Source organism: Astatotilapia calliptera, chromosome 2, assembly GCF_964374335.1.
Source record: "Astatotilapia calliptera chromosome 2, fAstCal68.1, whole genome shotgun sequence".
Classification (NCBI taxonomy): domain Eukaryota; kingdom Metazoa; phylum Chordata; class Actinopteri; order Cichliformes; family Cichlidae; genus Astatotilapia; species Astatotilapia calliptera.
Window position 1 is genome coordinate 26,494,141 of NC_137423.1, and position 26,345 is coordinate 26,520,485.

The following is a 26,345-nucleotide window of genomic DNA, read 5'->3' on the forward strand; positions in this document are numbered from 1 at the left end:
ACACACTGTCATTTATTTTTTATGTAAAATATTCAGTTATAAAGTAACCAGGATTCCACTGTTTGGCACATCATGTGAAATAATAAGTGAAATAAATTCCTAGTGCTTGCTGACATGACTGTGTTCCAACAACAATCCTAAACCACATCAGGAGCTGCACAAACAGGAAAGCTGTTTCATTCTTACTTGTTGTTAAGGAGACTGAGTAGCTTGGTCTAAACAACAGGTGTGGAATTTACGGGACCTCATGTTTGGCATTGACTGTCGGTGAGATGTGAACTCCAAATAGCCTGGGGAGTCCAGACACAGGGGTCCATGAGAAATACTTCCAGAAGGTCGGAGGTCAAGATTCATTTGAAGGGCAACCTTCAAATGAACTTCCAATTAAAGACGCCTACAGACCAAATCTACAGGCTCGCATTCCACTGAGAACACGAGTTTTGTCAGACTTCTATTTTAGAGCTGGTTGTTTTATTAAAATTCGTAATCCCACCATGACGGGGTGAACATGTGCGTCTAGTGACTGTACTGACTCCGTCTTGTGTGGTTTATGGTCTATTCCCAAAGCTCACTGCAATAAACCATCTAATTAATTTCCAGTTTTTCATGTGCTTCCAGGGAAAATATAAGTCCAACATGTTTAGATGAAGGAATTTTGATGTGGATTATTGTTTATCAGAAGAGGTCACTGTTTATTTTATAGTTGGTCCTAACTGTAATGATTAGCATGTGATGTCCTGCCGTTCCATCAATACGGGATGTATCATCTCAGCTTCTCAGAATGTGTCATAATAAAAAGCACGAAAGTATAAAATTACAATGGAAAGAATAGAGAAAAAAAACTAAGGGCTTTTATTCTATTCTTTTTTAATCAGTTGCCTCATAACCCTTCAGATTTATCTTCTACCCCTTTGGAGTGGGCTCAGACTGTGGGTAAAAAATCCATCCATCCATCCACCACTCAGGGTCATCACAGCTGGACTTTATCCCAGCCATGATAGAGCAGACATGTCGCCAGTTTTTCACATTTAAAATAATTAATGAAAAACTGTAAATTAAAAAATAATAGAATAAATATTTGAATGACATGTGATTAAAATAATAATGGATTGCATTTATATAACGCTTTTCGAGGCCCTCAAAGTGCTTTACAATTCCACTATTCATTCACTCTCACACACTGGTGAAGGCAAGCTACAGTTGTAGCCACAGCTGCCCTGGGGCAGACTGACAGAAGCGAGGCTGCCATATCGCACCATCGGCCCCTCTGGCCATCACCAGTAGGCGAAGTGTCTTGCCCAAGGACACAATGACCGAGACTGTCCGAGCTGGGGCTTGAACCGGCAACCTTCTGGTTACAAGACGAACTGCCGACTCTTTGAGCCACGACACCAGAGAAGCCCCTTTCAAATGCTTTTATTCAAACCCCTACATCAATAACGTGTACAAATACTGATACTGAATTTTTAATGCAATCATTCAATTTTTTATACAGTGCAAATTTGCAACAGCAACTGCTTTAAACAGGCACTTTTCTATCATAAGATAAATATCATAAAATATTACAGAGCAAACAGACACTTAGCAACAGTGGGAAGGAAGAACTCCCTTTTAACAGGAAGAAATCTCTGGGAAAACCAAGCTCAGGGACGGGCAGCCTTCTACCTCAAATGGTTGAAGGGAAGTAGAAGAGGAACCAAGAAAATACAGAGAGACAAGGACGAAACACACATTATGGAAGTGAAAAGTGAAGAAATTTAAACGTAAAAAAAGCACTCTTAAAAGATTGCAGAAAATGTGAAGTCTCTTGAAAATAAGCAACAGACTGAATCCATTTTGCTGAAAAAGGAAGAAAGGAAGAAAAGAAAAGCAGAATCTTTAGCAAGAGTTTATTATTTGTGAGGTGAAATTACATTTCAGGCTGAATGACATGAAAAACTGAATGAAAAAATATTAAGTGGCTGATTTGTAGTAGTTTTTTAGGTGAAGATAAAAACCGGATGTATGGTTAGACACACAATAAAGGCACAGGAGGTGAACGAACTACACTGACAGGTTTATTGCACGGTTCAACATTGGGGATGATGGCTGTTGATTGACAGCTTTTAAAATGAGAACGAAACCGAGCCACCTGATCCATGTGAGTCATCGCTACAATCACCAGAATCATAATTAAGCTCATCATATAAGATACTGAAGGAATAAAGGTGAATTGGTGAAGCGCTATATATAAGCAAGCGATGTATAAACTACACAGGACATTAACAGAGAGACAGCAGGAGATCATCATCCCACACAGGTGAGCAGTAATATTCATGCCACACAGGGAAAAGGGCCACACCTCAGTGCCATCTCATCAAACTGCTAATTCCTCCGCCCTCCTTCCTCCACATATAAAGGTCAAGGCTTACCCGTTCACCTCACGAGAAATACACTTGGTTTCACAAGTTTACACACAAGAACGCACGATCGATTCAGAAACCGCTCTCCTGTGCTTCCTCTCTGTCTCCCAAAGGGCAAAATCTAACAAAACAAAAGAGGCAGAAAACAGTTTTTAAAATTGCTCATGTTGGTTCATCTGCAAGAAGATTTGAAATGAATATGAATCACCATGACAATCGGCTGCATCTTCACACTCACTGACGTCTTTAGCGAGTTTTTTTTTTCTTTTCTTTTTCCTCCCCTCGGATAACTACTTGAGAGTGAAATTGCCACTGAAAGCGAAACGATTATTTAGAACATGGGTCCCTAGATTCTTCTTAGAGCTTCTCTTTCGTCTCTTTTGAGTCTTTTCAAACTGAATGTGTTTTTCGGGAGCCTGCTGAGCGTGAAACTGGTAACAACAAAAGCCAACTGGAGCAGAAAGTGCCACTCCCTGAGACTCAGAGAGGAACGCTTTGACCAGAAACGTAGGTAATGCACCAATACTAAATCCACACAAATTGCTCATAATGGACTAAATGGCTTTCTGTTACATCAGCAATTAAACAGGAGATAACAGTGTAGCAGTGTTATTCAGGAGTGTGTGTACAAACACATGCCGACCATGTGAACTGTGCATGCACAGCCACTGAGGACACTGAGGCTATGTTATGTCATGTTATTTTTTTCCATTTAAGAATGAAGTAATGATAGTTGACGTATTAAAATCCACCCACTTTTATTTTCAGAGAATATCTTTGGGAATGGAAGGGCAGTGAAGTGCTGTTTATATGACTGTATTTATCTAGCTCCCTGCTAGGAAAACATTTATTTTTTAAAACTAATCCAATTGCAATAACCATTTTAATTAGCAATTTTAAGATTTCACATAACAGCTTGCAGAACCACTTTTATTGGCAATAACTTGAATGAATCATTTTCTGTACGACTATATAAGTCTCTCACATTATTGTGGAGGAATTTTGGCCCACTCTTCTATACATATGCACAGCTCTCTAAAGATGCTTCCACAGCATTATAGTTGGGTCTGGACTTTGAGTGGGCAACACCTTGATTCTTTTCAAGCCATGCAGCAGTAGATTCAATGCTGTGTTTTGGCTCATTGTTCTGCTGTATATTACAATTTTGACCAAGTTTTAGAAAGTGTACTTTATTGGTCCCCGTGGGGAAAATCCCTCTCTGCATTTAACCCATTCACTCAGTGAAGCAGTGGGCAGCCATTGGGCGCCCGGGGAGCAGTGTGTAGGGACGGTACCTTGCTCAGGGGTACCTCAGGGTAGCTGTTCAGAGGAATCGAACCCCCGACCTTCCGATCATGGGGCCACCACTCTACCTACTGAGCTATCCCTGCCCTCACATAGCTGTCCTCACATTAAACTGTAGAATACTTTGGTATACAGAGGAGTTCATGACTGGTGCCCAGGTCCTGTGGATGCAAAACAAGCTCAAATCATCACCTTCCACCACCACCAATAGCTCTGGGAAAAACAAGTCATACTTGTACTGTCATGAACTTGGATCTTTTAAGGCTTTCCCAAACAGAAAGTGGTGAATAGTCTACTTTTACCAACATCTGGGCTGCAAATTACCCTCATGATTCTACAGCAGTCAACAGTCCGATGCTTTATGTTGCTGAAAGATAAAGCCAGCCTTTATATCCTCAGATTACTCGGGCAAATACATTCTGTCATCGCGAGACTATCTGGCGTCTAATCTCATCATGTGACCAGTCTCGTGACCATCCCGGAAGAAGCGATTTTAGCGCTGTCAACACAACGCTTACAGAGAATAAACGCGAGAATATTCGCGCACAAGTTTCGTCGTTGTGTCGCTTCATTTACAGTACAGCAATGGACGGATCTATGAAAGCATCTCTGGACGCTTCCGCCCCACCGCCGCAGTATTTCAGAGGGTGAGAAAATAGTATAACGAACTAGCTAAGCTAACGGCTAGCTTGTATACCTAGTGACCTGAAAACCCGAGCTCTGCGGTGCCGTTCATTGCCATAGAGACATATCTTTTATGTGGCACAATCCGGGAACATAGATGTAATTTTCACCAGGGTACACATCCACATCCGTAGTCAGCGTGTCAGAGCCCCCGTCGCTGTGTGGTTTGATCCCGGCTGACTCATGAACTTGTGCTCCTTTGCAGAAATGAAAGCTCCCTGGTTTCAGCCCTCAAGACTCTGCTGTTCTTCACCATCCTCATGGTCACGGTGCCCATTGGACTGTATTTCGCATCAAAGGCGTACATCTTTGAAGGTGAAGTGTGTCCGGATGATTGTGGACTTACCTCCACTCTGTTCCTGCTTTCACATTTTCTTGGGGTTTTTACTTTATTTTGTAAACGTAGCACATCATCCAGATTTTAAAATCTATTGATCAGTGGTCATCTGCTGACAGGTTAATAGAGCAGTCAGTTTATCTTTAAGCTCTAATAGTAAGAGTCTTTTAGCATAGTATTTGTCATTCCATACCAACATTTCCATTTTAGATGATATAATAAAGCTAATCCAGATGAGAATGTGCATTTATTCTGGATCTAGGGATTTATCGGAACTCTTTCCCCCATAATTATCACATTTGACGACCTCCTCAGTACCCACAATGACAAATATACTGGTTTATATCACCCACAATAATCGAATACAACCAGAGATGCTGTAGGTTTATATGGAAAGACATAACAAGCCACTGCAGCTTTTATTTTTCTGGGTTTCATTCTGTGCCAGAGAAAGTTGTGTTTAGCACCTCAATATAAACCTGACTTGTGACACTTTAAACTCCGTGATGCAGCTGCTGGTCGTCGCCATTAACGCTCTGCTTCTGTTTCGTAGGTTCGATGAAGATGTCAAGCTCTGACAGTTATTTCTACGCAGCCATTGTTGCGGTGCTCGCTGTGCATGTGGTTCTGGCTTTGTTTGTTTATGTGGCCTGGAACGAAGGCGCGCCTAAAGGCAAGGGCAAACATGATTAAGGCATATCCTTATCAGCTTAGAAGACCAGAGGAGACAGACCGACCGACGTGGGGAGGGATCCAAGCCCACCCCCCTCCCCTCACACCCCCTCCCAGGTCATGGGCATTGTAAGACCATCTACAATGAGCTGCATTAGAGCTCCGAGGTTAAAGCCTGAAACTACTCTGTGTTCCCCGGCAATGGCGGGGGGGAGTGGAGCTTGCTGAGTGTGCTTGCTCACCAGCCTCAGCGGGCCCGCCTTCTTGACTTTCTTTTTTTCTCTGAAAATATTACTTTTGTCAACAGAGGACAGCCGTGGTTTTTAAGAGGCTTTGTCATAAGCTGCCATTTGGCTAAGTGCTCTAAGTCCCTTCTCAGCAAAGAGTTTGTCTTGTAGGAAAGCATCTTGGGTTTTGACTGATGTGTGCAGGTGTGCACGCACACACACTTTGCCTCATGTTTAATGCATATGAAAGATTTGCTTCCAAAATGCTTCAATTAGCTCGAAGTCATGTTATTTTAATCACATTTCAGTTGTTGTACATTTGAGGATGTCTCTCAGCATCATTATAAACCCATAATGTGCTTAAATCTCACGCAAACCATATCATTCGAGTCATCTGTTAACCCTTTTAAATAGTGTTTAAATTTGGTTTTCTTTCAGTTGATGTGCGTTTGTGTGCCGTAGCGTGGCGACATTAAGAAACTTTGGTGTTGCAGTGAGTTCCTAATTCACACTGTATTTAAATTTGTGTGTTTTGTGTCGATGATGTAGCCAGTGACGTTGGTCGTCATGCAGATGTGAGTGCCGACTTGTTCAAATAAACTGGAAAGTGTACATTTTTGTTGTTTCTAGTGGTATTTTCTAAAAATACAAAGATGAAAGGAAACGATTTGTGCTTGGTTAAAGAATTAAACTGATTCTCTACAAAATCATCTTTTATTTTTAATAAAGTGCAGAGTTTTGTTTTCAGGTTTCTAGTGTGCGTCCTGTTTTTTTACATGGTCTAATACCAGAACAACAAACTGACTACTATAAATGTGATATTAAAAAACACATTTAAAGTATTATCTTTTGCAGTCCTCTGATTAAATCTTGGATGAACTGTTTGTTTTTTGTTGTATTTTTATGAATAAGGCCTGCATGTGATGAGTGAGCCTTATTACACAAGAGGTCATGACTTCCCCTACTATTTGTTGCCATAACTAACCAAAAAATGTGCGCACAGAGATCAAACATCCTCGTAAACAAACTTGTTTTTAATAGTCCACCCCAGAAGCACATTTACACATTGTCACAACAGTTCCAATCCTAACATTCAGTGTGGAAAACTGTCAAAACTGATTATTTAATTCATAAAAATATCTTAATGAAATAAAGAAAACATTTGCAAACCTCATTAACATGACCCAGATTTTTCCCAGGCCTGATAAAGACTAGTGAAAACCATTAGAATTTGGTTGCCAAAATAAAACAAGCTTTGTCTCACATGTCTGGGAAGATACCTTATTGACCTCTGCAGGGAGTCTGAATTGTCACATGGTGGCAGTAAATGGTCAGCCAGTTCCCACAGACAGCGCGGTAAAAGAAGCAGGGATAAGACCCGGCAGCTGCCTGGCCGTAACAACGTTTTCTGCCTCGGAAACCATGTCAGCAGCTGATTTCTCTTCGTTTTTTCCCTTCACACTATGAGAGCCTCTTCTCACCAGCACCGCTTTATGTGTGTGTAGCTCCCACACTGTACTCCAGAGTCGGAGCTGTGCAGCCTGCCTGCAGTGAGTTTAACAGGCTGGTGTTGGTGATGAGGTGACAGGCCTGCGAGCAATCAGACTGATTCAGTCAGCAAACATCAGATGTCTCCCCCCCTTCCTTTGGCTGATATTTCATACGCTTACCCTTGCAACAACAGAAAGATGGGGCAAGGGCAGGCTTTGCTTTTGGCTCTTTGTCATTTAGCACACATTAGCAGGTTGAATGCATAGTGTCAGTGACATGAAAAGCAGGCCAGAGAGAGCTGAGTGTCTACCTAAATGAAGGGTTACAAGCGATACACGTCAGCACTCCTTGATGATTTTCTTTTGTATACTCTGTCCTGTAACAGAGTTCAGATAACTCATGTATAGCACAAATGTTCTTGGTGCACTTTACATCGGCTCATACTGCATGTAGTAGAACATACACTCACCAGCCTTCATTAAGCACGCCTGTTCAGCTGCTCATTAACACAAATGTTAGCCAAGCATAGGTTCAAACCGAGCATCAGGATGGGGAAAGAAAGCGATTTAGCTCATTTGACCCTTGCACAGTTGTGGGCATCAGATGGGCTGATCTGAATATTTTCCACACAACCATCTCTAGGGTTTACGGACAACAGTCTGAAAAAGAGAAAATGCCCAGTGAGCGGCAGCTCTGTTGTGGCCGGAGGTCAGAGGAGAATGGCCCCACTGTAGAGCGCCTTTGTGATGTGGTGGAGCGGGAGATTCACATCATGGACGCAGCTTGTCTGATGCTGTTGTGTCAATATGGACCACAATCTCTGAGGGCTGTTTCCAGCACCTTGTTGAATCTCTGTCACAAAGAATTAAGGCAGCTCTGAAGGCAAAAAGGGGAGTTCAGCCCAATACCAGGAACATGTACCTAATGAAGTGGCTGCTGAGTGTATCAGATGCCTCCCTCACTTAGATTTCCCTGCCCAGCAGATGGCGTGCCCAACAGATGCAAAGCTCAAACAAGCAGCTGTGTTGGTGTTTAAGTGAAAGTAAAGAAAGAGGGCAGTAGAGTACCACGCTACAGCTGGTGGAAAATAAAGTCCACCACACTGAAACCTCGGGGAGCAAACAGAGTAAGACAGGAGAATAACTCATCTGGACACTTGAGATCATATCCACCATTAAACACAACGAAGGAGGCACTTTATTGTGTTAGTCTGCGTTGTTATTTCCCATGAAATTCAGCTCAGGCGCTTTTGAGAAGACAGCAGGATATGTTTCAACACTTTAGAAGGTTTTATTTCACAGTTTCATCTGTGTAGGTGTTTAAAACTTAGAATTCAAGACAATTTAATTCTCAGTACATAGAGCTACATGTTAGGTTTACCAGAAACAACTGATATGTCACATAGATTTCTACATCTATCATACTTTCAAATCACTGACTAAAGTTTCATCATCAGGCGCTTTTAGATTAGGTGCTAATGACCAGACGCTCATCAAGGAGTGAAAAACCTATCCTGTTTATGCTCTGGTGTCCTCTCTGATGTGACACGTGTTGTGACATCAGGGTAAGATCCAAAGACCTGCCTAAAGTCCTTCAGAACGAGTTTCTATTATTTATCATTATCATTATTATTTTAGATACCTTTAAGGTCAGAGAGAAACCACAAAGATCTTCAAATAAAATATTGCATAGTAAGGAAAATAACAACAATTGATTTTTCCACTAAATACACCCCAAGAAGACTCCATGAAGCCATAAAATTCATGTAGGTAACTCTTGCAAGCTGTAGTGTCATAGTGCATGTAGCTACAATCAGAAATAGATGACCAGAATATGAAGTCTTTCAGGAAAACTCAAACAGAGCCACTTTTACAGCTAACATAGAGGTATAATAACTATTATGCTCTCTAACTGTAACAGTATCCTTGACAAAGGCCAAAGTTGTCTTTGCAGTAGCGGAACTGCAAACCAGCTGTGAAAAATGGCGGTGAAAATGTGATTCAGGGTGGCTTTGCTAACTCAGGGACAGGACATAGAGCATTTACTGATTCACCTGTGTACATTCTGCATCACATTAAAGAGTGCTTGAATATAATGCAAAGCCATTTGTCCATGAGCCAAATCTTAACAGGAAGTGCACCTTTAAAAAGGATGATAATGCTAAGTGCACAAGGAAATCTATCAATGGATGTCTCTGAAACCTGGAACTGAGTCAAAAACAAGATCCTGCTGTAGTGTTTGGGGGATTTGAAAATGGCTAAACCTTCAAGTGAAATAAGTCAGTCAGTCAGTTGTCCATCCATCCATCCATCCATCCATCCATCCATCCATCCATCTCTAATTCAGGGAAAGGAGTTGAGCTGGAGCCTATCCCAGCTGTCATATATAGCAATTCTTTCAATTTACAATCACAGCACACCTCTGTATACTTTTAGTCATTAATTTTTTTTTGTTATATTAAACAGAGATCATGTGAAGCAAAGAAAGTATTAATAACACACATATAATGACAGACATGAGGCATCAGTAGCATAATATTTTTGGTCCATCACCCCAATTAAAATAACAATATTTTTTGTCGTCCTTGGTGGTCATGCTACATTTATCAAAACCTCCCGGGACATTAGAAAAAACGCAGTTTTGTCCAAGAAATGTGTTTCATGGATGCTTTTATTTTTGTGAAGCAGGAAACAGATAAAAGCGCCACTCTTAGGTTATTTATGCTTTATGTAACAGACGGAACTTTTTATGGCTGTAGATAATTTATCAGAATGTGCTGAATATGTCCAAAAATGTGCTACGCTGGACATCTTCTATCACAGTCCAACAATCTGATGGTGAAAGTGAAGCCCTGCAGAAGGATTTCATTTCAAAGCGCACTCATTTCTCTTCATCTGTCATCTTTTTTCTTCTCTCTCAAATATGGTCACATTTTTATTTCAATATCGCCTCCATTTTTTATCTTCATTTCCAAAGATGGGTGGAATGTTTTTTAAAGACTGACTTATTGATTGATGAAGCTGACTCTTTAGTCTGTTGCGCTATTATGTGTTTTCACAAGTAACACACGAGGGATGTAAAGCATATTGTGCTTGGCACCACAACAGACGCAAGAATAGTCTAGTACGTCCAGTTTTTGCTCATTGCAGATAGAAACTGAGAAACTGTAGCCCTCTGATATATATATATATATATATATATATATATATATATATATATATATATATATATATATATATATATATATATATATATATATATATATATATATATATATATATGTATGATATAATGGCAGGTTATGTAGAGGAGAATAATATGTCATGACTCCATCATGAATCATCATTAATTTGCAAATTCGGAACATATTTTAATGATTTAATTTCCACAAAAGTTATTTGACACAACAAATCACACCTTTCAACTTTTATTTTATTTTGAAAAGATTTTAAATTTTTTCTATGGACACCTAAAATGTAAATGTGCCCTTTGGGTTGACTTTTGTTTAAACGTGGTGTAGGCTATAAATGAAACAGACGTGACAGTCAAGACAAAAAAGGTTCAGATATTTTTTATAGCGCATGTTTGAGGTATAAAAAAAGATAATTATTCAACACACTTTAGTGGGCTACATACTGAACTTTGAGGATAGAAACACAGTAAAGATCCTATCATGCTCGTATTGATCTCATACCGATATCAGTATTGGTATCAGTACTATCGATATTTAGATGAATCTAGAAAATACTACAATGACACCCGGATGGATAAGCTAAGAAAATGGATGGATGAACCCCTTGAGGCATCAAGCATAGAGTCACAAGGGTGCTTCCTCATGATGTACATGCTATGAGTTTCAAGGTTTCCATGCCAGCGATGTGTGCCTTCTTGGCACAGATGAGTATAAGATATGCATGCGAGGGACACGCAGACAGCAAAGACTTTCCACGTGTTTATTCTCGCTTCAACATGTCTGTTTTAAACACGTTAAAATGATGAGTCAAACATCACGTGGCATGTCCTCATTTCAGAGACCCCGTGTTCGTTAACAGTGTGATCGTTTTCAAAAGAGAAGCCTTCAGAGCTGCGCTGCATTTCAGCTTCTGTGTGGGCCAATATTACAGCTGGTTTTCATGTATTATCACCAGGGTTATGACATATGAATAGTTGCAGTGTGATAAAGACTCAAAATCACAAATTGAAGTGCAAATTTAAGACAATTTATTTCAAGCAGATTTGCAAACAAGGTTGTCATCAAGTGCTTCAAAGCAAACAAACGCCACAAATCCAGACATGAACAAGAATAAACCAATCGACATGCTTTTCATTACCTACTTTCTGGCTGCCTCAATAAAAAAAAAAAAGGAAAGAGACAGTAAAAATGTGGGAACTCCTGAGACCCGTGCAATATCTGTTTTTGAGGCGCACTGTGGAATTAGTAACAGCAGTTCAAGCCTCCAATAAATTGTCAGGTATTGCACAACTCTTTACTTCAAGTCTAAGCAAGTGAACTATGCTAGATGATGACCTCAAAACATTTAAAGGGAGTTAAATTTAACTTTTCTCCCTATCTGATTTCCACGAATGAGGTCAGGTCAGTGCTGTGCAAGTTCCAGCCCTGAATTCTAGATGTTTCACACATTGAGAAAAATAAAGACGAGCTCACTGTAAACCTGAGCAGACCCTCTCTGAATGGTGGAAAGATTCATACCAGTCAACACAACTTAGAAAACACAGATACAAATACTAGTCTGTTGCCGCAGCGACAGACTAGTATCTAACATTTAATGCTACAGTCTGAAGTGAGATCCAACTTTGTTTCTCCACATATAAAGAAGCAGAATTTCTTTTATTGTGAAAGTTTATCAGAAATGTTGTTGCTGTTTTTTTGTGGTTCCATTTCAGGCTTCTCTCTGTGCCCTGTAAATACTACTCCCCTCTAAGCTGGAATGAGTCAAAGCAGTGCCATCTTGAAGAGGGGAGTCAGTTTGGCATGTATGAACACTTCCAAGCAACATATGATCCCCTTGCACATTTTAAGACCCCTCAGAGAAACATAAACCTCCTCATATCTTCAGATCGTCTATTCTAGTCTTGTTGTTGCTGTGTTTGGCACTGTGGCCAGGCCTGGCCTGCGTAGGTGACCCAGGGGCAGATCCTGCTCCCTTCTTTCCTTTCAGGTCACATTCCTCTGGCTTGCTGGTGCTGCTCCTCTCCACCGCCAAGTTGTCCTTGTTCTGTTTGTAGGCTGCCTTGCTGTGGTAGGGGTGGAAGGACGAGTCTGTGGCCGCGGTGTAGCACGGCACTGGTGGGTAAGCTGGCTGGACTTGGCGGTGCTCGTGGAAGTAGTCATCGTAACTTGGGGCAAATGGCACTGCAGTCTCGCCAGGCTCCTTGGAGATACTCCCATTGGACTGGTTGCGCCTCCTGAAGGTGATGCCCTGGCTGCACTTGGTGAAACCCAGATGGTAGATCTCTATGAGGTTGAGGAACAGAGACACAGAGGCCACTCCAAGCATAAAGATGATGAAGATGGTTTTCTCTGTGGGGCGGGATATGTAGCAGTTAACCACATTGGGGCAGGGGGGTCTGTCACATGTGTACATGGGTTTGAGCTCAAAGCCGTACAAAAAGTACTGGGCCACGATGAAGCCCACCTCAAACAGCGTCTTGAAGATCACATTGAAGACATATGTCCGCAAAAGCTCCCCCTGCAGGCGGACTCGTCCCTTATTGTCTCTTATCAGAGCCTTCTTGTGCTTCACATCCACAATGACAGTCTGTTTGTCTGATTGATGACTGTGCTCCTTTTCTCTCTCCTTTTCTTTCTCCTTCTGCTTTTCCTCCATCCGGACTAGATGGAGAATGTGCCCCAGGTATATCAGAGTCGGTGTGGATACAAAGATTATCTGCAGCACCCAGAACCGGACGTGAGATATGGGGAAAGTGATGTCATAGCATACGTTCTCGCAACCGGGCTGCTTGGTGTCGCAGGTGAAGCCCGACTGCTCGTCGCCCCACACCTTCTCTGTCGCAGCACTCAGGATCAGGATGCGGAAGATGAACAGGACAGTGAGCCACACCTTCCCCACGACGGTGGAGTGCTCCTGGGCTTTTTCCAGGAGCTTTCCCAGCAGGTTCCAATCCCCCATGACTGTGAGAGGTCAGATCTAGGACTACAGAGGATTTGAAAATAGAAAAAGTTATTTCATCTATAGACTGTTGTACACAGCAACAGAGATTAAATGACTACAGTAAAACTAATCCTGAGCGTACGCCTCATCCTTCCTGACGACTAAAAATTCTCTTACCAAGTTCAGCAGAGATCAGAACAACCAAGCCTTTTGGGAGCCAAGCTGCTAACTGAGCGTCCAACTGGGCGGCCGCCACTGAGCAGGTAGTGGTCTTATCCGCGTGGGTGCAAACAGGATTATATTTACTTTGGGAGGGTATATATTTGGCAAGTGTGGACAGGAGGAAAGCAGGTTTCAGACATGATTCTGCGGCTCCTGGCCTTCATGACCCACGCCATGGCAACACGAGCCACACGAAGTGAAATCAAACACTGGGCAGATGTGGTGGGAGTGTGAATTAGAAACAGTTGAGTAATGTTAGAGCTGTCAGCTCCTGTGACACATTAGGTTTTAAATAGATTCTGCTTCTGATGAATGGTCTATACAGTAGTAAGAGTGGAAGTAGAAGGTATGCTGCTCTGGAGGATGAATTCAAGTGTTGAAATGTGGCAGGTGGGCTGACGCTGAGGGAGCCAGCACCAGCTATCGCAGATTGGACAGCAATTTAAATATGGGACCCGCACTCCACGGTGTGAGATCCCACATTACAATGAAGAATAATGCCATCATTCGAGGAAAAAGAAGTGAAACAACTTCAACTTCTGTTCTCACATAAGACAGCTGTTAACCTGCACTTACAGCATTTGGCCACAGCATGAACCATTAATAAGTTAACTTTAGGTTTAGGACTATAATTTAAACTCCTGAAGAAACAAATATTTCAGTCTATAAAGCATAAAGTTAAAAAAAAAAAATCACAGAAAACTTACATTTACTGGAGAAAGTCACCGTGTCAGCTCATACATCCTCTGTGGCAAAGCTTCCCACGTCTGGCAGGGTCCATGAGGCCTCACTGCTTTACCGACTGGCCTCAGTGCAACACTAATCTTAGGACCCCCAACAATGCCCTTGAATGGACAGGAAAAGCAGACTCTTGCGAGCCACAAACTTAGTTCCACGCCGACAAGCTCAGTGACTCAGTCTTCTGTCTTCAAATACAACTCTCGCAGAAATCAGAATCCAGGCCCAGGGGTCTTTAGCCGGCCACAGCACACATATGCACACACACTCAACCAAAGAACCAACCAACAAACCTGCTCTCCCTTGACCCTCCCTCCCCCCTCGGTTAAATTTGGCACGGTGTGCACTGTCCAGTGTAAACTATTAAACAAACCCCTGCTCGCATGCTACGGCGAGTGACAGGGCAGCTGGCCAATGATCTTGTCTGCTAAGTCTGTCTGGCCACAAGTGTTCCCGAGATCTAAATATATCACAAGGGTCTCTTTTCCTATCATGGGGGTGGAGATGGGATGGTGGTGGTGCAGGAATGATTTGGAGATGAACAACTACTGGCATCCTGAAGTTCCAAATCACAGTGACAGGAAAGGGGTAAATGTATTTATTTATTAAAAAAGCTGAGTTTCAATGAGTTAAAATCCTAGCTACTAAACACAACAACTCACTTCAGACATATTTCATTATTTCATCAGGTACTCAAAGAAACAACACACTGCATGTTTGCTAAATAATCTCATATTATCTGCCAGTTTATTTCTTCATAATCCACAATGTACACTGTTTCAACCCATTGTATAGTTTATCTGGATTGATTACCTGGATGTAAAATGCTACATGTGCATTTAGAAAGGGTTTTTTGTATGTTACACGCACACATGGCAAACGATTTGTATAAACAGCTACTTTACATTTTATTTACATTTACAGGACAAGTGAGATGTTCACTAATATATCGTCATGGTTAATACTAGGGTCTGTTAAACAGTACGTCAGCTGCAAACATTTATTTAAGCCCACTGGAAGAAAATTTTACAAAGATGAAAAGTAAGGAAAGGTATTCTAACTCAAGGATATATCTGCAGTAATGAGACTGGACAAGTTCTAAGCTGAGGTACCTCTGCAGACAAGCGGAAAAGACTAACACCGACATTTTTAACTTTTTGGGGATTATGAGCTGAAAATTGATGAAGGTTTACCGACAAGTCAAAGTGAACACACATGTAGAAGCCACAATATTAAAACCGCTGATGGTTGAACATCCTTACAAAACAGTGTTCTCTGTGGAAACTTCTTTCCATGCGTGAGAGTGCTACCATCTGAACACAACAGATCAAGGTAGTAACCTGGCCTCCAAACTCTCCAGACACACAACTTCAAAAAGTCGAAGTTTCATGCTTCAGTGCATTTGAGCTCTTTTGATGGCATGATATTAGGCAGCTGGTTTCAACACTGTGGCTTACAGGCACCGGTGATGACATGGCAATCATGTTTGGACAGTATTACATTGTTTTGTTTTGAATTGAAAATTTATTTTCTAGCACCAACTGTAGCAACAAGCGGTCTACATTAAGTTCAGAAAAAATCAGTGACCATCAAATAAAATCTAACCACCATACTGTTAACAGCTGTTCAAGTCATTTTACCCATTTATATGTGCTTTCCTATACATCCACTAGCTTCTAATGGTTTCATTTTTTGAATTTCTCATCCAGCATTTCAACTCCTTCAATAACCTCTGATTTTTAAAGGACCAAAGTGATGTTTCAGAGCATTTCGGTTGACTTTTACCATTACGTGTTTTCGTTTGTTTAGTTTGGAATCGTGGCGTCCACAATTTTCTTAAATTTCAGTATCGAATGATCTGCTATGGTGTGGACTTATGTACAGATTACAAACCCTTTTCCAAACAGCAATCTTTACAGACTTTTTGCACCAATTATAACTGGTATGTTTTAAATTGCTCATATTCAACAACAATTCTGTACACCTGTTTTATTCTTCTAAGAATACTGAGCTGCAACAACAATACGGCTGTTACAAAAACAAGGCATCACACTAATAGTCAGCCTAAGCTTGTCAACAACTTGACAAACTGCTATTTACACTAAAAAAATAATAATATAATGGAAGCCTTCAGAAGCATTGTGGAATCCAGAAAAAAGAAAAACAAAGAAAAAAAACCCTAAAGATCTAATCAAGGTAAGCTTGGTTTTACTGTAACAACAGCCACCTTGGATTTGAGTTAAAATGTTCTTAAGCACCAGTTTGGTCTTTAAACCTTCACTACAGACTCTAGTTTAGGCGAGAACGGCAGCCAATATTTGTGAGTAAAAATGAACAGATAAAAACAAGTATCTAAGATCCACTGACTGAATTATGTATAAATAAATAGCCAAAAAGCTGAAATTGACCTAATACACAGTATATATGTGACTTTAATGCATGAGATACTACGTGGTCAGGTGAGGTTACTGCTTATTAGTTCAAGAGAGTCTCAGAAAGCAGAACACCTCTCACCCCTCTCGGCTGGGCTCTTTTTGGTCACAGTGAACTTAGACTTGAGAGAATGATCTGCTATCAGCTGATTGATTTCATTTTGCTTGTAAGTGGACAATCTTTGGCTTATCCATGGTAACTTTGACTCGTCTTCAGAGCTGCGGAAGGACCGTTTGCAGGCCCTGCCTATGAGGTACACCACCTCTGCCAGGTTGAGCAGCACACACACCGCAGACACTGCCAGCATGAACACAGTGAATATGGTCTTTTCTGTCGGTCTGGAGACAAAGCAGTCCACCGTATTGGGGCAAGGGAATGAGTCACATTTCACCAAACGCACCATCTTAAAGTCAGGATAGATCAAGTAAAAGATGTAGAGAAAAGCCACTTCGAAAATTATTCTAAAGATGATACTGATCATGTATGTCCACCACAGAGCGCCCGTGATCTGAAACTTCTGGTTCTTGATGTGTTCCAGCTCTTTGGGACTACTGCGGCCTGCCCTCTTCAGGATCTTCTTGTCGATGTGCCTTCGGTGGGCTACGTGCATGGCCACTAAGAGTGCAGGGGTGGAGACCAGGATGAGCTGGAGTGCCCACAGACGGATGTGTGAAATTGGGAAGAACTGGTCGTAGCAGACGCTATTGCAGCCGGGCTGCTGGGTGTTGCAGGTGAAGCCGGACTTTTCATCGCCCCAGACGCTCTCCGCAGCAACCACCAGGACCAGGATGCGGAAGATGAAGATGACAGCCAGACGCGTCCGATGCCAGTAGAGTGCCTGTTTACACCGCTGATCACGGCATAAAAGGACCCCCAGTTCATTTTCGACTCCAGGTCTGGGGAAAAGGGGATTAATATAAGTTTTTACAGGTGTAGGCAGTTACATGTGTGGGATGCTTTGCATCTAAAAATCACCCAAAATTCTAATTACTAAGAAAATTTACTCCCTTTTTTATTACTGGCATGAAGTCACAATGGCTTGCCAGTTAAATAAGGTCTTTAGACTATAACTGCACACAAAACTTAGCATTTCAGAAAAAATCGAACCGGTGTAACATGAGTAGTTAGAGGTTTACCAGGCTCAGCCGGCGGTGCAAGCGGCGTAAGCAGCACCGGGTCCAAAGATGACCATCTTGAAGTATGACCTGAGCATCAAGCCGGATTTGGCAGTCAGGAACAACAGACAAGAATTGCCAAGTAGCCTGCCGGCTGTATAAAAACAGGGGCGATGGCCTGCCATCATGCACCGTCAGAAGACGCAACAGGTTGAAACCAATTGCAAAACATTTGCAGAACCACGTGATATGCTCATCCCGTATTAATACTCTACTCCCAGGCTGGCTTACAGCCCAACTGCAGACAGACTGACAGACTGCCAGCAAATTTCTCCAAGGGAGCAGCAAGACATGCATCTCATTGAGGCTTTCCTTTTTTTTTTCCCCCTTGAGAGATCTCTATTGTTTGAGAATAGCTATGTTCTTTAAGGTTTTCCTTTAACAGATCTTAAAATTATGTGACTTTTAAAGCATATTCAGTAAAACATTGCTACCATAAAGGGAATGATGATGAGACCGTAAGCATGCCAAGTATTTGCCAAGTCAAGTCACTGGGGCATGTCAGTCATCACTCACCCCAAATCCAACCTCTCACTGAATGTTAGTATAAAACAATTAGAAAGGAGATAACATGAATTTTTACCTTCAGCTGCTGGTGGTACACAAAAATGTGTACAAAATGGGAAGAAATAAATTCAAATTTGTGTTTTTTAGCGAGCCAAAAGGCTGGATTGAGAACACCATGCGTTTGGAAAATGCTAATCATTCCTCCGCCACTAGCCACTGCCCTGCACCGTAGCGGTCATATGCTCTTATATAAACTATTTACATACAATGGCACCCTTTATGGGGCTGCAACAAGACTCTTTCAGAATTCAGATCAAACGCCTCGATTTCCGCCTACCCCGGGGCAAAAGAAAGAATCTGTGTGGACACAAAAGGCCTCAGCCTGCCACATTATTTATTGTGCTTGGCAGGGCAGGGAAGTGAAGGACGCTGTTGACCCGAGTCACTGCTGCTGCGACATTAACAGGTTTACGAATTCACACAGATTATATATGAACTAGGGAACTACTGCATAGTCTAATGGAGTGGCTAATTTGAATGCTACAGCACTTTAAAAGATTGATTTGATTAAATTGTCATTTGCACTTTAAAAATAAAATACAGCTTTAATTTTTGATGTTACCTAGACTTTTTAATTCCAACAATACTAGCACAAGAATATATTAACCCAGTCACACAGGTTAGTCCAGTTAGGTCCAATATAACATGTTACCAAATGGTTCATATTAAAAGTTATTATTTACATAGCACCGTCAACAGGTTAGTTGTGGTCACACCCCCTTCCACGTAACAGTAGAAACCATGATTTACGGCAACACAACGTGGTCGTTTGTCATGTACAATCAGATGACACACAGTGGCTCACTGTGCCATGGGTTTTCCTGCATCACTCGCAGGCCGTAGTGGGAGGGTTTGGGTGGCCTGCTAATAATCTGAATGAACTGCACCTCATTTACATTCTCTCTACACAAGGAAGAGACACAAATGTGCAATTGTAGCAAACACATCTTTATTTCAAAGTCAAATCTGCACAAATAATGATAGGTTTGCCATTGCATAAGAACAATATTATTAAGTCAGCAAAGCTTTTCTGTGATCAAAGAAAAATTATACATTTAAAAAACAAAACCAAAAAAGACCTGTTGTACCATGCAGATAAGGTAATAATATAGATATGAATACAACTTAATAGAAAGCGGGTAATCAGACTGAGCAGGCACTGTCTAGTGGCTAAAAATAATCAGGACTTGAAATACAGTTCTGTTCTTAAACACAGCAAAATGGAACAGGTTAACCAATATCTTTAAATTATACAGTCAAAATAAAACAAGCAAAACTAGCTTTGTATGCTTTCCCTGTACATAAAGAATAAAAGCTCGAGATACAAAAGAAAAACATGACTTAATGTGTACTAGTCCAGTTAATCCTTTATAAATCTACTTTTAATTTCTTTCTCACACACACACACACACACACACACACACACACGAACTACTTCCTTTGAGTGTAGCATGATATGAGATACTTCTCCCAGTCAGAGTCCTGTTTCTGGGCTTTAAGCTGAACACTGTCTACAAAACAAAACGGAAAATTGTGAATATCAACATAGAGCGGTGACAATGAGGAATAAACACATCGCATTGAAGTATATTAGTGTAGTGTGGACTCTTAGAGAAAATGCATTTTTAAAATATAATGTAACTTACTTCTTTTGATGAGACTGGTCTTCTTAAGTTTGCTGTGGATGGCGTGTCCATTCTGGGCCAGTCTCAAAGACAATGAAGCACCCCTCCTGAAATGATGTGTTAAGTGTGTTCATTACTTATTGGTCCTTTTTGAATGTAGAGTAGATGATTGTATTTTGCCTATTTGTGGCACAAACAGAAACAGTGCTGTGCAAAAGTCTTTCTGAAAGCCTGGACAACAAAGTGTTGCTTTGAACCCTTGCTGCTTTTTTGCTCATTTTAAGAGGAACATTTGTTAAGCCACCCAACACTGTGGCCTTTAAATGATTTGAGCATTAAGAAAAGAAAAAGTAAACTACAGCCTGTTGCCTGTTTATGTTTTCCCATTTCTTTTGCTGAATCTATGAAAAATGCCAAAGATAACAGTTTAACAGGCATAATAATATTTTTGCATCAACAAGGTGATTCCTAAAGAGCTATGAACTTAACACTTAGCATATTTCAGCATGGAGTGCAGTGTGTCCTCAAAAGACTTTGGGCAAACTGGACAAGAAGAGTACAAAAGAAGTAGCAGGCAAAATCTGTGGCGACAAGGTCTTATGAGGATGAAACTTCTGGTGCCGTCATGGTTTGAGGTTCCATTTCAAGCCAAGCCAACTTATATTAAAAATAAATAAATAAATAAATAAACAAAGCTTAACAGAGGAAACGGAAAAATGAGTTTCAGCCAGAGGTACTGGGGATCTTGTCATGACTGATGAGTACTGTTAAGATTTTGATCCACCACCATGCAATGCCATCTGCAAGGCATCCAACTGAAGATGGCCAATCAGCATGACAATAATCCCAATGTCACTGCTAATACAGTAAAAGGATACCTGGATAGAAAACCGCAGTCAGTAATGAACTGGCTGCCTCAAAGCAGATTACTGAAGCAGAGTGGGATCATCTCGACAGAACAAAAGGACAGCAAACTTCCCAAGAAGAGTGCTGAATGACCTTCAAGAAGCCCGGAGAACTATTCCTGAAGACCATTTAAAGAAGTGACAAGGAAGCTGCCTAAGAGTTCACGCTGCATTCAAAATGATAAGTGGTCTTTCCAAATATTGATTTTGAAATTTGTAAGAATTGTGCGAACTCTGTTTTTGCCTTATTTCCTGCATTTCCAGGTATGTTTGCATATGTTTCAACAAACTGCTGCACTTGTTTTCCTAGCAAAATACATGAAAGGAAAGGAAAAAGAAATGGGTTGTGGCTCAAGACTTTTTCACATTACTATACAGTCACCATGCTACTTCTTAATTTAACAATTTACATTGTTTAATGGTGACGTAATAATTTTTTTACTGTTAAAATTCTGTCCACTGAAACTTTTTACGCCACAATTAATTGACTGTGTTTTATGTTTCGATACCTCATGGCTCCGAGCTTTCCCTTCTCCATGAACAGCTCGACTGTAACTTTGCCTTCCTGTGGGTACAGCCTAGCATAGAGGGTCCTGTTGTGTACAGTCGCTTTGAACCAGCCGACTGCCTCCTCAGACCAATCTCTCCCATTCAGAGGCATCACCTAAGGGGTAGGAAATACACACAAAATACCATGAACTGAGATAATTCATTTCCTTTTCTCACCAAGTAACAGATAACGCTGTGACTAATAGTGGACAAATGCAAATAATTAAGCCCACACTCTCACAGCACAGCTTTTTAACATTTCCATGTATGCAAACTCTGGCAGGGACAGTCCATATGACTCTCTCTGAATATTTTTACATGTCCATGCAGGTGTACTGTAAATCCACTTACATTAGTCAGTGAAACCTGCACAGCCTGAAGTGGTATAGTAGCCATTTCAGGGGTCAGCTCCTTTATATTTGACAGTGACAGACAGGCAGTGTCACCATAGTCCAACCTTTTCACTTCCACCTTGATGGATGTCTCTGTCCCAGCACCATCTTACATCCAAAAGACAGAGAGCATACAAAGCAAGACTAAAAATCCAGTGTGATATTCCCAAGTGGCTACCAGGAAAACAAAGTGACACTGCTACCATCTAGAGGCATACATCTGCAAAAACATTTCAACACAAGGACAGAACCCACCTCTGCTCACGCCACATATCTTTATCACCTGGCTCCTGCACCATTGTTCTCGCTCGGCGACCCAACCCATTACTACGGTTCCAATATCTGGAATGCAGTTCTGCTCAGCATTTGAACTACTGGCTTTCCAGCTGTGCCAAATGAAAATAATAATGATGATGACCAGAAACATGTGGGTTATTAAAAAAGAAAAAAAAAATCTACAAAGAAAACGGTTATGAATAAAAGGCATAAATGGCTCTTTAAGTTCTGAAAATGTCATCAGTGAATCAGCGGGAAAATCTGAGAAAAAGCAGACTTAAGTTTAGCCTCAGCAATGAATGACTTACTCTGTGGCAAAGGCCTGTAGCTTCTCATGGGAGTCTGCCTGCTGGATGTAGAAGTTGCTCGGACTCACAATGTGAGACACCACAACCTCAGTCTCTTCAAATCTTCGGATTTGGAAATCGGGAATCTTTAAACTGTTGGTTGTTGCCATTTTCGCACCATCAGAACTGTTATCACGTTCAGGCTCTGCGCACTTGGGACTTTTGGGTTTCCAGGGGATATTCACACCCACGATCTCTGGCTGAGTAGTTATATTTTGGCAGTCTTCACTTCCCAAGGGACCAGGATCAGAGACCCTCTCCACTACCTCTGCGAAGATGTCTCCAATATCCCAGAGTTCAGTTTGTGTTGCAATCACGCAACTATAGATGAGAGAGCCACTTGACTCGGCTTTTTTCACTCTGAAGACTGGGGCTCGGGTTTCAAACTTTGCATTCAAAGTTTTTGGAGCAAGAACTTCTACCAGATCGGTGACAACGTGACTAAACTGGTCTTTTTGTGGTGTAATGGTAGGTGACACAGGCTGCTGTAAATCTGAACTGTATGCACGTTTAGCCCACTCCATGGCCGTGACCTCCAGTGAACCCATGTTTTTAACTTTTGCTCTGAGGAAGTGCAGCAGCTGGGAGGATGTTTGTTTTTGGTGTTGCACCTTGACATCATCTTCACATCCCCAGTGTAATAGTGGTGTGGTGTTCATGGGTTTTGGGTTACTGAGCTCGGGGAAAACAGCTTTTAAGGGAGGTAAAAGTATTTGAGGCCTCTCTGCACTTCTGTCACGGCTCTCATCAGTGACAGGTGGAAAAATCCCAGCATCCACTTGGCTCTTCTCCTCAAAATCAACCTGCTTTTCTTCAACCTTAAAATCACAACTTGAAGTCAAAACAGTGCTGGTGAGGCTTGAAGAACGCCTGCATATCATGTTGTCCTGATAGCCTGCCGCAGGCTTCGAGGTGAGGAAGCGTTGTAGCTGCTGAAGAGACACCGTGGCTCCCAGTACCTGGATTGCTTTTGCTATTGAGCTCGCCATCAGCGAGTTCTTTAACATGGGCCCAAACTTAAAAACATCTGTAATCTGAATCTCTTTGATGCCAAGCTGCTGTATCTGATTTCCGCTGACTCCATTTTTAACCTTAGGAAGAAGACAAACCTGCGGGTCTGACAGGGAAAGCAGGCAGCAGAGGTTTATTAATACAGTTACTTATCCATCTGTAGCTATACGATTAATTTATAACTTACCAGCTGTGAGGTCCTTTAATGAAGCTGAAAGCTTTGCGACTGTTTGACATTTCACATCTAAAGCTTTTGAGAGATCGCTGAACAAGTTCCTGGGACAAGATGAATTCAGGTAACCTTGGACATCTTTATAGGCCTGGTTGTAAAAAAGGGGGAAATTTGTGTGGTTTATTTAAAAATACACATACATTGTGTTTATTAGTTCAGAGGAAACCAATTTTGGCAGTCAGCTGATATTTCACGTTTTTGTAATGACGAACACACTGTACCTTTTTCCATTGGTCTTAGCAATATCAGCTAATGTAAGTAAATGCATTAATTAGTCGCTCGCTTGCCAGCTAGCTTTACCTTGATGGTGAAGTTGCGAAGGTCTTGTTCAAGTTTATTCCGGGCATTTTCCAGCAAGAACAGCTGGTAAGTTAACTGCACTTTCTGGGAAATCATGGAGGGCGCCGACTGGAGGGTGACAGCCAGCTGGTGAGGAGCCATGGCGTGCGTGACCCCTGCCAGTATGACTGGTGGCTAGTTAGCGGCTAGTTAGCTAGCCAATTAGCGTTATTATTCCTGACTTTGACGGTCCTTTTCTTTTCATAGATTTTCTTGGGGGTTCCGCAAATTACCATAGTGGAACGATTCCTTTTAGTCTACTTTTTGACCTCGGTTTCTTCTTTAAAAACCCGGTTGTCATAAAAATGTATCCCACTCCTTTTTCCACCAATGCCAGGCCGCCATCTTGAGAAGAGGCCCGAGCCAGTAGAGGTGGGCGGAATGGATCGAAAAATAAACCTCACTAACCTGCACTATGAAGAAAGTCCAAACCTTTTTGTGTGGTTTAGAGACAGAAAAACTTGCATTCCAGGTCTCCAAAGACTCCGTTTCAAAAGACCTGAAAAGCTGAAAGTGGTGTTTTGTTGCGTTAACTGATTATTGTGGAAAGTAATCATTGATATAGTAGTGATTAAAACGATAATTCATGGCATACTACTCTCCCCCAATTAGCTACCCGAATAACAAATAGTAACCAATCCTGGCCCTGCATTTACTTGGTATTGGATCGATACCAATATTTGTAGTATGGAACAGCATTACTGTGAATGAGGGAAATGTGAATGTTGATTTTTTTTTTTTTTTGCTAAATGTGCCTGTCTCTAAAGTACTTTGCGTCTACATCTGTTTTTAAAATGATTTTTAAAAAAAATAGATTTCAGACATCTTTCATAGTGCATGTTTGATTTTTATTTTCATTTCCAATTAAATTAACAATTAAAAGAATTTAGAACTTCTTTTTTTTTTTTTTTATCAGACAGCATTTGACAGTCTAGAGCAAGGATGTCAAGCTCATTTGACATAGTGGGCTGCATAGAGCCCACTTTGATCCATAAGAAGTTTAACCATCCATTGAATTTCTCAGATATCTTCATATAACAAAAAAGAAGTACATTTTAAGCAGAATGTCTCAGTTTTTCTACACGATAAAGAAATGCTGCTGTATTAAATGGAAGAAATCTGTCCATATTGTAAGTACTGGATGTAACAGACTATGACTTTCTAACTGTGGACCCTCTTTAAAAAGATAGAAGTTTCAGTTGTAGATATTGCATTTAACTGTTTATCTATTATTTAGTTACTTTGGTGTGTTATGAATGGTTACGAAGGAGGTCCTTATCAGTAGAAAAAGCTGTCAACCTTATAGAAAATACAGTTAAAAGTCCCAAATTTATGCCCTTTTTCTCAATTTTTTTCCAAGTCTGTCTAGTTGGACAGAATGGAGTCTTTGGCGGTCTGATTCTGGCCCAGGGGCCATGTGTTTGGCACCCCTGGTGTAGAGGTAGAAACAGAAAGTCGTGCAACTTTGCATGCAAGCTGTTGCTAATGTCTAAATGCCAGTAACTATCAACACCAAGAAGAAGAATGAATACAATTTACTTGTTGCATTCCTATGGTTTGACACCTAATGCTATCCACACAGTGTTCTTTTCTTCAAGTGCTCTTTGCTTGAACTTGTCAAGCTGCTACTTGATCTAGAAGCTGAAACGTGTGGGTGGGGCAATACAGACATTTTACTAAAGTTAATATTGCTCAAGAGTTAGATTGATAGGCAGTTTTGCTGTACCCGTGATAATGCTGACATCACATATACTGGTTCCAGTTGCAAAACGGCACTTTGCATCAGTTTCAAGAAGAGGGATTTGCCAATAGGAAGACAGCAAGAAAGATTGCTCAATGGCATATCTTTTTTTTCTTTTGGTGTACATCCAGAGGTACTTGCTTACAATTTCAAATATCTTTTCATGCCATTGCCAGTGGATCAGTATTGTAGGATGCAAGTCAAAGTTTAATGTTGTGTTGCTTAGTTTCACAATCTTAATGGATGACCTTCTCTGATCATGACCTTACAGTTAGGATTCTATGACTTGGTGGCATTTCAACTATAATTGTTCACCTTCCCACCTCATTGATTTATTTTGTAGATACTGAAATGCGGGGAATGGTATTCTTAAATAAAGAACTGCACGATATCGTGGTTATTCAGTGCGACATGTTTATTATGTAAACCATACACCGTTGCAACATCTGACCACAGTCTCCAGGGTCAGAGCCACACATTATATATTACAGAACAGGCTGGTATAATGACATTTCTTGTATAAAGACAAAATAAGCCATTC

At 41.1% G+C, this 26,345-nt stretch overlaps 2 protein-coding genes and 1 pseudogene across 3 annotated transcripts; 1 reads left to right on the forward strand and 2 right to left on the reverse strand.

The window, feature by feature from the left end:
• The first annotated feature begins 4,130 nt into the window (after window positions 1-4,130).
• vma21 (vacuolar ATPase assembly factor VMA21) lies at window positions 4,131-6,374 on the forward strand. Its single transcript, XM_026190344.2, has 3 exons — window positions 4,131-4,354; window positions 4,597-4,706; window positions 5,282-6,374. Exons 1-3 carry the CDS (start codon window positions 4,293-4,295, stop codon window positions 5,419-5,421), a joined length of 312 nt encoding a protein of 103 aa, XP_026046129.1. The 5' UTR covers window positions 4,131-4,292; the 3' UTR covers window positions 5,422-6,374.
• Window positions 6,375-11,316: 4,942 nt separating this feature from the next.
• Window positions 11,317-13,270, reverse strand: LOC113035059 (gap junction alpha-3 protein-like). Its single transcript, XM_026190323.2, has one exon. It carries the CDS (start codon window positions 13,268-13,270, stop codon window positions 12,185-12,187), a length of 1,086 nt encoding a protein of 361 aa, XP_026046108.2. The 3' UTR covers window positions 11,317-12,184.
• A 1,656-nt stretch (window positions 13,271-14,926) lies between these two features.
• LOC113035087 (uncharacterized) lies at window positions 14,927-25,026 on the reverse strand (annotated as a pseudogene). The gene is made up of 10 exons (XR_013912459.1): window positions 24,025-25,026; window positions 23,680-23,812; window positions 22,443-23,598; window positions 22,114-22,244; window positions 21,818-21,966; window positions 21,427-21,581; window positions 20,034-20,119; window positions 19,823-19,898; window positions 19,193-19,290; window positions 14,927-17,541 (listed from the first exon to the last, which is right to left on the reverse strand). The product of XR_013912459.1 is annotated as an uncharacterized LOC113035087 (transcript).
• Between the last annotated feature and the right edge of the window lie 1,319 nt (window positions 25,027-26,345).